At 31.9% G+C, this 15,563-nt stretch overlaps 1 protein-coding gene across 3 annotated transcripts in view; it reads left to right on the top strand.

Moving 5' to 3' along the window:
• mRpS10 (mitochondrial ribosomal protein S10) overlaps positions 1 to 15,326 on the top strand; it is a 40,422-nt gene extending 25,096 nt beyond the window's left edge. For all 3 annotated transcript variants that reach the window (XM_076470269.1, XM_076470271.1, XM_076470270.1), the window contains 2 exons: positions 7,482 to 7,571; positions 15,036 to 15,326. In XM_076470269.1, the coding sequence (XP_076326384.1) occupies positions 7,482 to 7,571; positions 15,036 to 15,119 (174 nt within the window). In that variant the 3' untranslated portion in view covers positions 15,120 to 15,326. The remainder of the gene's footprint in view (positions 1 to 7,481; positions 7,572 to 15,035) is intronic.
• Positions 15,327 to 15,563: the final 237 nt, after the last annotated feature.

Here is a 15,563-nt window from a genome sequence, read left to right as displayed (position 1 = left end):
AGTCAACAAACACGATGACATGGCCTTTGACCAGTGACCCATCGTTAAAGGATTAATCAGAATGTACTTGCAAAAATGGAAATGTTAGATTGTTACACGTGTTTTACATACATAGCAAAGCTCTGGCACTACAAAACTTAATACTACACCACTGTTTATTACTAAGATACTACTAAAGTGTAGTGTTAAATAAACAAAACAAAAGTGATATGTTTATTGGTAGTTTGTTGTCTTGTTGGAACCCTCCTCCTCCACCCTCTTCATACTTTACAATATTCTGGATCTTCCCTGCTATGAATAGTAGCTTTTCAAGGAATGAATCTCAAACAATGTTTAATGTACATGCTACATGTTGTAAGCTTTGACATTTCTCTTTTTGATTATTGTTTTTTAACCTACATCAGTATTGCTCATAAAATGTTGTTTTGAATTTTTCACACACTTTGAAAACAAAATTTATTTCAAATAGTGAAAGAGGTAATCAGCTCACTTATCTGTGAAGCTTGTTTTGTTTTTTTATATTTTTATGATTGATGTTTTTAAAGAGATAAAGTTTACTAACCTTATGTTAAGATTTGTTTGAAAATGTCATGAAGTAATATGTTTAGTTTTGTCATTAAATATGCAGAAGTTTTAGTATAGTAGTCTTGTGGAATTTCTAGAGAGAAACTAGAGTTATGTATTTGAGCATAACTTCTGAAAGATTCTGAGTTTCCTGGACATTTATCCAAAGTCCAGTTTTCTCATTTTCGTCTACACCCTTACTTTCCTTCTATGGTATTTATGCACTATCCATCTCGTTTCTGAGGGACAGCTCTCCCCAGTTACTTCCATGTTACCTCATTTGTTGTCTTCAGCTCTCACATTAAACATGTTTTCCTCTGTTGTTGGGATCTCTTAGGCCAAGGTACACCCTCATCTTAGGTTCATTTACTGCCTTCTTATCTTAGGGATTTATGAACAGGCCCTTTTTTTCTTTCATTGATCTTTTTTTTTATGATGTATATGAGTCTTTGGAATCGCATATGGTTCCTGTGTGTCAACACTCAACCCTGTCCTGGACCCTTTCAGTATGATCTTGCTAGTTATTTTTTTAAAAGACTAGCATTATTATTGCACACACAAAGTAGCATACATATACTTAAAATCAGACAGTATGGTCCACTCCTTTCTCATATTTTAGTAATGTAACATCTAAGTAATAGACTGTCTTTGCACTACCATTCTGGTGAGTATTTTGGGTTTTGTTGGATGTGATTTTTAGATAGATCATTTAGAAAACTGTAAATTAAATTTTTTTTTTTTTCACATTCACCTTTGGAGCATTTTTTTTATTTTCTGCAATGCCTGTATTCAATTAAATGCTTACATTTCCTCTTAACAAAGAAAAATTGGTATCAAATTTTTTTATTATAAAATATACATACTTGTATACTATATTTTAGTTTAACATTTATCAATAGGTTTCACTTTTCAGGGAAATTGGAATTGGCAGGAACTCTGAATTGATGTGTCTTTTCTAAACCTCCTTTTTTGGAAGGTTTTATCTTGTTTTAAGATTATGTTCCTGTGAGATCCCTTTCTCCTGTATCATATCTAATAAATGCTGTTTCTAGAAAGTGTTCCATTGGACAGTTTTTTTATTCCAGGCCTTAGACCATCCATTACTTTTTTAAAAAACATTAATGAAGTTTGAGGGACACCATGAAGCTTCTTTATACTTCTAAAACCCTGCTTCCATTAAGCTGGCATTAGGGAATTATATCTTTTGCTGCCTGGTAGTTTAAATATTATGATGCTTATTTATTCTTAGTAGCTGTATCACATAATGCTTGCTTTCTTTCCTTTTCTTTTCCAATAAGTACATCCCCAGTGGCACAGCAGTATGTCTGCAGACTCGCATCACTAAAAACTGGGTTTCAATATCCATGGTGGGCAGAACACAGATAGTCCATTGTGTAATTCCAAACAAACCAAACCTGTGAATTCTAAATAGATGAATGTCTATTTTTTTCCTTCATTTATATATATATATATATATGTGTGTGTGTGTGTGTGTGTGTGTGTGTGTGTGTGTCTATTTAAAATTATACAACAAAGATAAGTTACTATATTTCAAATTAAGATATTTATCTTTAAATGAAATTTGGATAGATGCCATATATTTGTTTTCCCCATATTATATATACATATGGGTTGTCATGTTAGGGTATCAATCTAAAAATGGAAATAGATATGGCTAAATTACACTGATTTTGATTATTCTAATAGAGAGCCATGTGACACATGATTATTTATGTACAGTAAAACTTTATTAAACAGTATTTGCCAGACTTTGGTAGTGCTGGATAAGCAACAGTTTTGGTAACAAAAATGTTTCTCTTATGACATTTTACAGGAAAAATGTTGGCACTTTGTTAATGTACAAAAGTACAGTATTTCTATATCATCTATAACATAAATAATTTTAAGTAATAATAATAATTGTTCCAAAAAAAACCTATAACTGTATAAAAATATAAGTACATTATTGTAAATGTAAGTCACTGTACGAGTGTCTAACAACTGAAACTTACCAGTGAGAAAATGTAAACAAAGTCACAACAATATTTCTAAGCTATAGTGAGCATTTATATTTGGAGATATTAAAATTTCCAGTTACAAGAACTATCCTGATACAAAGATAGCAGATAACAATGATTTTACTGTATTTGAAGTGGTATGTGCATAATTATCAGAAATATATGAAAGAAGTATTCTTATGTTGGCTTGGAAACAGTGCTTGTCTGCAACAACCATGAAAATTACTTTTGGGCAACTTGTTTTCCATAATACACACAATTGGTATTCTACTGCTAGGATTCTGTAACTGCCTGCTTCTCTTAACTAGTACTTACATGGCATTTTTAAGGGTCTAAAAACTAAGAAATAAAAGTACTAAAAATATAAACAGCATTAGATTATCAGTTGACTGATTTTAAGTCTTATATTATAAGAGACAGTGTTCTTGAGTTAGTCACAACTTTTCTTATTAATTTAGTAACAAAAAAAAGTAGAGCAAAAATATATAGAAAAAGAAACATTTATTTTCAAGAGTGTTGTAGAAAGGACTCTTTATAACATCAAAATAAACCTACAATAGTAATTAATAAATTTACACAAAATACTAATAAATGGGTATACTCTACATTGAAACATTAAAGATTTTAATAGAAGCTAGCTTTTGAGTCTTCAGGCTGTTGTACAATGTATCTGCATATTTGCATTTAAAAGGCAAAATCAACAAAAGTAAAATATGCTTATAACCTACATATATGAAGTAGTGTACTTAATATTGTTCATACACTTACTGAAGCAAAGTATATTACAGAGCCAGAAAAATGAAAGCGTAATACAATAGAGATTAAAATTATAAAAATAACAAAACTCACTTCTAATGTAATTGTTTATGTTCCAAAGTTGTGTATATTCTTCTTTAATCTTTAAAACTGTATCAACACCCACGTTAAATAAGATGGCTTTTATAAAGTAAGCTATTAGGTTGCCCAGAAATAAATGCCATTTTTGAACTGCGAAGTTTGGAAAAGTATAAACCAGTATTGTAAAACATGCTTTAAGCACCATTTGTTTCAACACACTTTTGCCAATGTGTAATGGTGTTTATGCCCCTGCTGTAGAAATAAGAGTTTTTATGGTCAGTGAATTCCATGAAAGCTTCTTCTGCACCTAACTAGTTTTGAAAGCATTTATTGTTCAAAAAGTTGTCAAAACACTTGAAAAAATGAAAATCTGCAGGGGAAAGGTCTGGGATATAAGGTGGATAAGGCAGAACCTCAATTCCCAAATCGTTCAATTTTTGGAGTGTCATCCTTGACAGGTCTCATAACTCAAATTTTGTTGATCTTCAGTCAGCTTATGGGGAACTCATTTATTCAACTTTTTCATTTTTGGAATTGACGCAGGTGGTTGGGAATGCTTGGTTTGCTTGTGTCTAGCTTTTCTGCAACCTCACATACTGTTGTTCAAAGATCTGTCTCAACTGCTTCCCTTAATGTTTTCTTCTAAGGATGGCTTTCTTCCATGACTTTTATGGTCTTCAAGACTTTCATCTCCATGTCAAAATCTCTGGAACCAATGCTGAACTGTGTGTTTAGTAACAGATCTATGGCAGAATGCTTGGTTGATATTCTGTGTAGTTTTAGTAGCTTTTTGTCCAGGTTTGAAGTCGTGGAGGAAAATCTGATGAAAGCCCTTCGTGTCCATGCTGTCTTGGGGGTTGCAAAACTTGCTCTGAGTAGAGTTAAAACAGCAGACAATTAAGACACTTTGTAAGCGGCAAACGTTGGATTAAACCAACCAACCAATCAATGATAAGTTACTCAATATTCAGCTTTTAAATGTCATCATGAAAATTCCAACATTTATTTCTGGACAACCTAATATTTGCAGTTGAAATAAAACTACTAAATAATTAGCAAGTTGTTTTAAGAAATTAAAATGATTTAATTAAATTAAAAATCATTAGCTATGAAATACAAAGGGTTGAGAATTTTATACCAACATAATTTTGAACATACAAATCAGCAAGTCACATGACACCCATAGCCAGTATAGTAGAATGACACGTTTTAGAACTGTGTTTTAACATCATTGTCATTTTATAGATAATGTGATGCCTCCAAATATTGATTATTTTTAGGAAAGGCATATAACAATCCTTTTGAATGCAAAATATTCATACACTCAGATCAGGGATTTAGAATATTAAGATGGGGATATCCATTGTTGTATTTAAAAAAATTATATGACAACAGAATGTGAAATAAGTGGGGGCACCACAACCATCCAGAAAAAAAAAAGGGACTTGCAATAACTTGTACCCCAGGCACATTAAGCAAAGTGCAGTGCCTTGTGGCAGGTGAGAATCAATGAACATAGTCATCAGTTGTAAACAACATCAAAAGTAACGTGTATGCAAGTTGCTTTCACAACATGTCCATTCAACCATTGGATACTTCAAGCAGCTAGAGAATTAAATAGATATTCATGTTATTTCCAGTGTGAACTTGTTAGGGAAATCACCAAATGCTTATAGATATTTTGTGTGATCATAATGTTGAAAAGGGTACTTGAAAAATCATAGTTTTCAATTATATTGGATGAATTATAGAAAACAAGAAGTGTACTTTAGACATAATTGTCTTACATCAGAATTTTTTGCAATGGAAATTACATTTCAGTGTTATTTACAGTTGTAAGATAGAGCAAACCTTCAAGTATGGCAGTGTGAACTATAATGAGACAGTAGGTTGCAAAGTTATTTTAATATATCCCACTAAACATTTGAATATACTTTCAATTAAAATTTGCACCAGAAAAAGAAATGTTACAATTAAATGACATTTGTATGAAGGTTAAAAAAGTGTTCATGTTTATTTATATAGTATCATATTTTCTACAACTTACAGCTGCTTAAAATGAATACTAGTACATAACATAATAAATAGACATAACATAAACCATAAAGTAAATAACAGGAGGAAGTGAGATGCCACTCATGTATTCATCCATAGATAACTATTAACACTGTAAGCCTGATATATAGAATGGGAAAATGTAGAATAAATGTCTGAAGTATGCAAACTGTTGCAAGAATGAAAAACTGTTATAGACTACAGCCCTGATTCAAAGGACACTAGTCAAACAGCTTAGTAATCTAAATCTTGAATTAATTGAGTCCAGAGCACATCAGTTTTTCCAATAATTTTCTCATCCTGCTGTATCATGAAATTTTAACAGTTTTAGCATCTGGTACTCAATACACCCCATGGCAAAAACTAGTCTTATTAATAGATCAGTATGTTCTTAACAATGTGGCATAGACACCTGTTCTTTGTATCTGTTGAAGACAAAAGCCATTGGTCCTCTGTTGAATGGAGGAGTCTTAAAATATCTCTAATCGATCAGTCAGTTAGTATCTTTATATTATAGAAGCTAACTAGTGTACAGCATAATTCTTTGATTTAAAGTTTTGTAGGTTTGGTAAAGCATGATCTAGTAACTTTGTATGGGGTTGAAATAGCAACACTGTCAAGATCAGTCATTTAAACATTTTTTTGTGGAGTTGTAAATGAACCAATTTGTATATTTTTGTAACAAGTGCTAATACTTTAGCCTATCAGAAATTATAGTGTCAGTTAGCTCTTTCAGAGATTGAGGCAGCCATTATAGTCATCGTTTTACTACACAGTTGTAGTCTTGTGTTTTGGAATCCTCTCAAATCGCAGGTAAGTGTAGTACTCAAATTATTCCTGTAAAGGTGAAAAGAATGGAAAAGTAAACTATAACAGTAAAATTATAAGAAGAAATTACATCCTCCTACTGCATTCTGATGTATCAGGACACAACTCTAATACCAAAAAAACTTAAAAATCAAATATGCAAAGTGAAAGAAGAACTGTAAAAGAACAAATACGTATAAAACAAGCTAAAGGTGAAAACAACAAATGAGAATGAACCACAGTAATTACAAATACCATTCTAATATGAAACTTACCAAGTTTGGGTGTTGCAGAAATTTAAGTTTTGATATAATTCTGATTGACCATGTATTAAGTCATTCATAATAAGTAAAAACATACATTTTGCACATTTTACTCAATGGACTTCAGCATCTACAGGTTGAGAAAGGGGCTGTAAAAATGAATATTCTGTTTTAAGGTGTCGTTTTTATCATTTATAGTTGGCACTTCTGTTTTTGTTCTGTTTTATTCTTTACAGTATATTTCCTTCAGATTTGCTGTTTTTACATAACTTTAAACTGGTTGTCCAGGTTTGCTTCAAATTCCACAGCAGCATTTTATGAAATTAAAATTCTTGAGTTGATAAGGAATGTGTTCATTAGACGTTTTTGTCAAATAAGGAACAACTGTTAAATGGGTTTTTAATTTCCAACACATTTATGTGTTATGCTTTCAGTTTCTCACTTTCAAATATTTCCATGTATTCTAACCACTTATTCTAGACTTGTGATATGTTTACTTTTTAAAGTTCTCAATCCCTAATTTATTTGTAATTGTAATTTTCTTTATATCCCTTGATTATGTTTATTATATGCTACTATAAAGCTTTATTATGCTTTTAATTTTCAAGAGAAGGATTTTATGTATATATGTAAGCCATCAAGCTGAAACCTAAACATTCCTTTATATTAATTTCTAACTTCTTTATATTTATCTTGTAAAACCATGGTTAAATTGGATAATATCTCATAAGCCCTATTTAAAACAAGTGATGTTACTAAAACTGTGCAAATGTTTAAACTTAACATTAAATACATTTTAAATTTTGTTTAGTATTGCATCTTGTGTAATGCTTTTTTTCATGCCTGGAATTTTGTTTCTTGGATGTTTCTTTAACTGACTGCAGAAGAAACTCTACAAATCTACTTTAATTTATATTTGATGTTTTCTACAATATAGTTAAAATACATGACTGGTTCAACTGCTGATACCTATTTAGAATATATCCAAAGAAATCTACCTGAAGGTGTTGCAATGAAAGTAACTAAGGTAAGACTTCAATGACATGCACTACATATCAGTTTTTCTTTTCAATGATTTTTGTTGTTGTTGTTAAAGCTAGTCGTACATTTATTAGCATAGTGAGTTGCATCATAATACACGACAAATGAAAAATAATTTTCCTTTATTTTTTGTCAAAGTTCAATTAAGTTTGTCCTCAATTATTGTATTATGTCAAGAAAAATTTACTCACCTATCATAATAGAATTTAGTTTGGTAAAAGGAAGTTTATAATTATTTTGAATCAAATAAGAAATTATATTTTAATATAAGTCAGAAGCTGCTTCAGAATCATCCAATGATAAAAGCAAAACATATACTTTCACCAGTGAGAAAGTCCTTCTTGAGGTACAGGTACTTACCTTTCTCAAGAACTGGTCTCACAGTATTTGGAGTGGGAAGTTTGCTCCAACTTAGGATTACTTCTTCATGTATTATTCAAAATAAACTAGTAAGAAATACAAAAAATAATTGAACTTGATATTGGATCCCAAAAGAAAAGCCATTTGGAATTTAAAGAAAACAAATACTGTCACAAGTTGTGAAACCAACAACATTTTACCTCTAACTGTCACATGAAGTAACAAGCAGTTTCATTTACTTTAAACCTCTAAAAATTGAAATTAGTTTAATCAGCCTTGTCAATGTAAGACTATATGTACTATAACCTGAATTTACTAAGTTATCTGTAACTTTACACGAAGTTTAAAACAAAACAAACTAATATACGTGTAAAAACAGCTGGTTTGGGTTGAGAACATTTTTATGTAGAGGAGCGAACAACGTTTCAACCTTCTTTGGTCATCGTCAGGTTCACAAAGAAAGAAAGAGGTAACTGACCGATAGCTCACCACATGTGTGAAGGGGGTTGTGTAACTGAGTATAGGGATGTAGAGGGCATGCTTAGATGTTTGATTATATTTATTAATATAGGTATAAAGGTGTTCCACCAAAAAATCGCCCATACAGGACTATACATTCCTTGGGACTCAGCACATGAAACAAAACAAAACTCAACATACTAAGAAACCAAATAAATGCAGCCATAAAACTATGCTCACCAGATAAAATTAATAACAAATTAGACAAAACAATTCTTTATCAACATCAATAAGTTTCCTTCACAAACAGTAGAAAACATTATACACACACACCTAGACAAAAAGCAAAATCAACTAACAAAAGTAAATATATCCCACGAATTAAAAAATCACGAAACCATATACTGCTCCAAACCATATATTCCCGACATCAGCAGAAAAATAACCAACATTTGGCAAAAGTAATAACAAAATATGACATTCAGTTAATACCAAATTTATTCAAAACCAGACACAAAACTGAGGGTCTATACTATGTAAAACTACACTGACAAACACCACACCAACATTATTTATAAAATACAATGTGATAACTGCCATGACTTCTATATTGGAAAAACAAGTAGAAAAAATGAAACCAGATTCAAAGAACATAAAAAGTCACCTTCACATGTTTTCGAACACTGCAAATCAAATAAACACAACATAACCACAGAAAACGCCCAAATAGTAAATAAAGAAACAAACACAAAATTAAAGAAGTCTTACTTATACAACAACTCAAGCCCAAAATAAACTAATACAAAGGATCATCTTTATACCTATATTAATAAATATAATCAAACATCTAAGCATGCCCTCTACATTTCTACACTCAGTTACACAACCCCCTTTCAACATGTGATCAGCTATTGGTCAGTTACCTCTTTCTTTCTTTGTGAACCTGACGATGACCAAACAAGGTCGAAATGTTGTTTGCTCCTCTACATAAAAATTTTCTCAATCTTAACCAGCCGTTTTTACATATATATTTCTCTACAAGTGGATTTTCTCATCATCACTGAAAACAAACTAAGTTATCTTAATAAGCATTTGTCAAGCTTTTGGTAAATATTACAAGTCTGTTGTACCAAAAAAAAAAAATCATGAAGTACTTCTACTATAGATGTACTTGTTCATTACCAAAACCTTCATTGACATAGTCTGTATGAAAGGTGATTTTCATGTTAAGAGTAATGATACTTTTTATATTTTATCTTCATAACTGCTAAAGGAATGTCAGAATTTGTTTTGGTAAAACTTTATATATTACCTCTTATTTTCTCCACCCTAAAACTAAATAAATAATCACTGTCCAGAGAAATCAAATGTTCTAAGATATAAAATTATTAGCACCATTTGTTTCTCTGCATAAATGACCACAAAGCTATGAATTACGTATTTCAACTGTTAACCTTTTTTTTTTACATATGTTTTTTTATTTTGTGGATTTACTGCTGCACTTTTTACCATTTAACCAATTCCTTCTCTCAAAAGTTGTAAGTAACAGCAAGAGCCCATTAGTTGTTTCCTGTAAAACTATAGTAAACTGTGTGATTTAGTGCAGTATTAATTTTGTTAATAAATATATACCTTTGTAATATTTATATGTAAAAAAAAGGATTTCTATTACTTGTTGTGTACTTAAGTTGTTTGCACTCAAATGAAAATATCTGATATTCTTCCTCTAATCCTTGTTGAGGCTTACAAATACAGATTGTCAAACAGTATTCATGTAGCTATCAAATATACATGTAAGAACATAAAAAATGTATTGGAAACTAGAATAGAATTTTCTAAAGCTAGTGTAATTTACCTAGCTTTATAAATAAAGTATAAATAGGAAAGGAAAACTTTGTTATTGCCTAGAACACTAAACCAAACAGTTCTTATTGACTGGATAGTTTGTAGGAAAATTGAATGAGGATTATAACATTAAAGTAGAAGTCAAACTGCTCTGTTTATTGGTTATAAACATGTCCATCAGCTACGTAAAGTTGATAGGGGTTTCTGTGATTGGTATTATAGATTTATTTGTATCTGAATAAATTAAAAAATTATCTTAGAAATTACAAAATTTGTAAGTGAAGAAATTGGAGTTCAGATGCATTAAATGATAGAAAAATAAAATTTGATATTTTTATTTTTGATATGGTACTTCTCTCCACATGCAAAAGTTTTTTATTATGCATACCACAAGCCTCCTACGCCCTGTCTAATAGGAATCACCATGTGTCACTACTCCATCAATAGGAGCATAGTACTCATGACTCCATCTACATACGTCTACCAAACTTTCGCTTGCTTGGCAGCAATTGCACTTGAACATCTTTCTGAATTTGTTCTAGAAGTTGTTTAATTTAACACGTGTGGGTCAATCACCATAAGGATTTGAGTCATTAGTATACTAATGAAGTCTTTTATATCAACATCCTGTAGCTCCTAGCCATTCATTAGGCTTTGGATCACTTTCTTCCCATTGCCAGATATTCTCTGGTAATAGTCAGTTCCACCAACAGTGGTGGCTTACATAAATCACCAAGACAGCATCCAGTCGAGATCCCTCTGTTTTCATATATTGGATCTTCTGTGTTGGTCCCACATGCATCATTTTCATTTAATTGCATGTCATATCTCAGGTGCTTTCAACCTTGTGGTAGTTTGTCTTTCTCGCCCCGACAAGATTTACCTGATTGAGTGGTCTCTTCATCCTCTCATTTTCTGGTGGTTTTGTAGTCTGTAGGGTTTTCTCACATCGATGTGTTATCTACAATCAAAAATCACCAGTTACTTTCCTTATTGGACCCTGGTACCTCATCCTTTGCCTTTAGCTATAAATGTCTTAATCCAAAATTGGTTACACAAATTTCTTTATGTTTATTCTCCTATACAGTAACTTCAAGTAGTTTTCCTTATTCATGCTGCTTTGTACTTGGTCCTTCTGATTGCTCACTACTGGCTAGCTCAAATCTAGTTTCTTCATTTACTTCAACTACAGTTATTCCCTTCTGTACCACTTCCTTTATTACTCGCTCTCCTTCGTCAATCACAGTCACTGGTTCTGCATTGTACACTTCATATCTTCCATCTTCATTCCTGGAAATTGTCTGATCCTTGATGAGGAGATCTAGTTTCTCCTATTGTGTAGCTTTTCATCTGGCTCACTTCATCTGCTGTTCCTCAAAGAAAGTGTATCAGCAAAAGTAGAAAGTCTTTTGCATATGGGTCTAGGTTCAAGGATTTCCTGCTGTTCATCCTTCTGTTTCTGGTGGCTTTTCAACTTGATTTTTGGTTATCAGGCAGCTTTCATCTTTCCAGTTACCACAGTGTTATTCTCTCACCTGTCCTTACCATGTTAATCTATTTCTTCCAGATTCATCGATATCGTCAATGACCTGCTCTTCTGGAATTGGATATTAATGTGGTTTTCCTTTCCCTTAAGGCATATTTTCTTCTCCTTTTGGCCTGTGGGCTACAGTAGTTTGGCTTGTTTATCATCAACATTACACACACACTTTACCACCATACCTATCTTCTCCTTTATTTAGATTGTTCCTTGTTTCCAAACACCTCAGCAGCTCATGAAAGTGACTCCACCTTTTTTGTTTATTTCTCTTCTCCCTCTGTTTTCTCATCTCTACTCCTGTCCTCATCCAGATAGACATCTATGTCCTGTGCCTTTCTTTATATTGCCTGCATGGCTTCCTTCCATGGTTCTTGCTCTTGTCTCTTTATCCTGCAGCAACCTTCTTCATCTGGAGATATTTTCCCTTTTATTGTCACCAGTTGGGTTTGTTGTTTGATCCACTTGGCTTATTCCTTTTTGTCCTCTTTCCTCTGTACTTTATTTATTACCTCTGATCAAATGCAACACCTAACCTATGTTTTCCCTTGCTACTTGTATTCATTGGCCATCAGAAGAGATCCTGCAATCAGGCATGTTGACCAATCCTAACACATTCATATTGTATCGAGGTTTCAGCTTCCTCTGGTTTTCACTTTCCACCTGTGGCTGTATTTCAGACTTTGGTGTAACTCTAATGCTGGATAAGTCTTTATTGGTGCTTTGTTTTCTTTTAGGGACCCATCTTCATACTTTCAGTACATAGATCCAACTTTGTGGAGAGTGGTGCCTTATTAGGTTTAATTTAACACTAAATCCATACTGTAGGTCATGTTGACTAGCACTTTCCTTTCCAGGATTGTGCACATTCACATTTTAGGTGGAATGTTTCACAAGATCACCTACAATATTTGCTTCATAAATTAGCTTGTCCTGGATTTTACCACCCATATTCTTCATGTGTTAAGCAGAAGGGGTTAGTTTTACTATAGCCTTATCTCAACTGAATAAATTACTGTGGTCTACTTCTTAAAATATGGTTTCATAATCACCCATCGAACTGTCTTGGGTGTCAATGTTCTTCCAGGCTATCCAATGTGTTCTCAGCTCCCTTCTTCTTTTACAATATGGAAGTTCTTACCACTTACTAGTTCCACTGGGGTTATCAACCATGAAGGCCACCTTGTTGGATGGATTCCACATAAGATGACTATAACCATTTAGTTCAGAGTAGGGTAGTGTTATTCTACCAGTGTAGATGATGTAATCCTCCAATTTCCAATTAACCATCCAACAGAATTAGACAAAAATGCACCCCTTCTTTGATTGGGATCCCTCATACTACCCTCAAGTGGGTGTTGATACCCAACAGGCTGGTTTAGGATACAATGTGAACCAATCAACATAAGTTATTGCACAGGTTTAGATTGTTTATATAACTACCTCAGTTTTTTCTTCTGTGTTGTACATCACAGCATGGATACATTGGATTGTTTCGGTTCTATTTTTGGCTCTCCCTTATTACATGGATGTTATTGCCCTTTATGTGGTCCCAACTTGTTTCACAGTTGTAGACAATGACTGCATGCAAAAAAACTTCCTTTTGATACCAGATGTCAAATTCTTGGATTGAGAACTCACAGCTAATCATGTGTTATACTCTGGAATTAGTAGTTCTCAATTCCCTAGTTCTTGGGTTTGAATTGATGTTATGATCTTCATCCTACCCTTACGTGAATCTTGGTACCCCAAGAGAAAGTTTCAATTTTAGTTCATGCCTTAGCCATTCTACATCTTGGAACTCATCCTTGTTTCTCCACTTTTCGTATTGTAGGATTGAGTTACTATATCTTTACCCAGTTATAATCACTTTCCTACCACATTCTGTAAATGGGTGAAGTCCATACAAGGAAAACTTGCAAAGTACTATTCCATTTGAATTGTCTAAATAGTCTGTTATTTTTTTTTATACATTTTATTGGTAAATATTCCTTAAGTATTAAGAATCAACTAAAGTCACTCATAGGATATACCTAACAATACAGTTAAGGTGTATTTCCAAAGCTAATTGTTGCATGCGTAAATCTATCTTTTTCAAATTTTAAGACTGTATTCCTATGTTGCTGTCATTTTTAGTAATTTATGAATTTACTTGTCCTTGCTGTGAGCAAGGTTATATTGGTTCTATGAAAAGGAAACCAATAACATGCATAAAAGAACACTCAAATTTCAGATCACCCACCAAAGTTAATATAGTTGAATGCATTCTAGGAAACTGTGATGTAGAAAAAAGCATCCTTTTAAGTCTACAGATTCACATTGTTGAGTCGTCAGGCAGATCAATGTGCTTGCTAAAGTATGAGACATTATTTTGAACATTTGTTTTTTGCTGAAATGGACTATTTTATAATATCCCACATTATTGGTTAATAATTTGAATGTTAGCCTTGTGTAGTTGATAACATTTGGTAATTTAAAGCATAGGAGAGAGGATTTCTTTTTACATTAAAATTGAAGTTTTGGCTATTACATTTTTTTTTATAACCTGTAAACTTTATTAATTTTATCTATACTCTTGTATACTATTGTCAGTGTAATGTGTGTGAAGTATGGAATAAACTTAAAATTCTAAATGTATCATGGTTGTAAATTCATTTGTTTAAAAAAATTATCAGACTGTATTAGGTCTTAAGTAAATAAATGATTAATTGTTTCTTGCATATCTTCAGTGAGATAAAAATTGAATATGTAATTTTAGTTTTATGATACTATATGTAGTATATGACATTTAAAATAACATCAAAATGAGAACCATAGGTCTTTCATATGATGTCATATTTCTTAATATCATCAATTAAGGTCTTAGTTGGTCCTTGCCTGCTTCAAAAATAATTTAGATCTCAAATTTGTTGAAAATGTGAAAGCAAATATTAATAAAATTGTACTTCTAAAGGTAATTTGGTCTTAAATGTAAAAGCAAAAGGGAATACTCAGCATAAGACACAAAACGTGAAACTTTAACCAACTTAATAAGCTATCAGAGAGTATTAATTTGTTTCTTGTAGATGGCTCTAAGTACCTCAATTTAAGTGTTCTAAATCTCTAATTTCTCAAAACGCTTTTGTAGGACTTGTTTTAACCATTATTTCTATATTGTCTTTTGACCTTTAACAAGTATATGTTCAAGAACAAAAGTTTACTGTGTAAAACTTTCTGTGAGGAAACTAAGCTAACTGATTATTTTTTTAGCATGCAATAGAAAAAGTTCCTGACCATATACAAGCACCAACTGCAAGACCTGCAACTGAAGAATCAGAAACTGACAAAACTTAACACTAGGCCATCACTATACATCAAAATGAATTATTAGTTTAAAAGTGTACATGTAGATTACTTAGTTTTTCATTTATAATACATTTCATTTGCAAATATAATTTTTTCTGGGGCTCAGTGAGCTTTATTGTTTTTATCTATACTCTTTTGTACTGCAGTAAATGTAATGTGTGAGAGGTATGGAATAAACTTAAAATTCTAAATCTTTCTAGGTTGTACACTCATTTGTTTAAAAAGTTTATCAGACTGTATTAGGCCCTAAATAAACGAATGATGAACAAATAGGAAGATTATAATATTGCTTGTCAAGTTTAAAGATGTGAACGTTTGTAATTTAAAAAAATGTGGAAATATTATTTTTAAACTTAAGTTTTGATATTTCAAATATTAACTCAAATAATCAACAGAGTTTATGGCAATAGAATGATCAATTTGTGTAATGAA

The sequence above is a fragment of the Tachypleus tridentatus genome, chromosome 12, assembly GCF_004210375.1.
Source record: "Tachypleus tridentatus isolate NWPU-2018 chromosome 12, ASM421037v1, whole genome shotgun sequence".
In the NCBI taxonomy this organism is placed as follows: Eukaryota; Metazoa; Arthropoda; class Merostomata; order Xiphosura; family Limulidae; genus Tachypleus; species Tachypleus tridentatus.
This window is presented reverse-complemented; position numbering and strand designations above follow the sequence as displayed.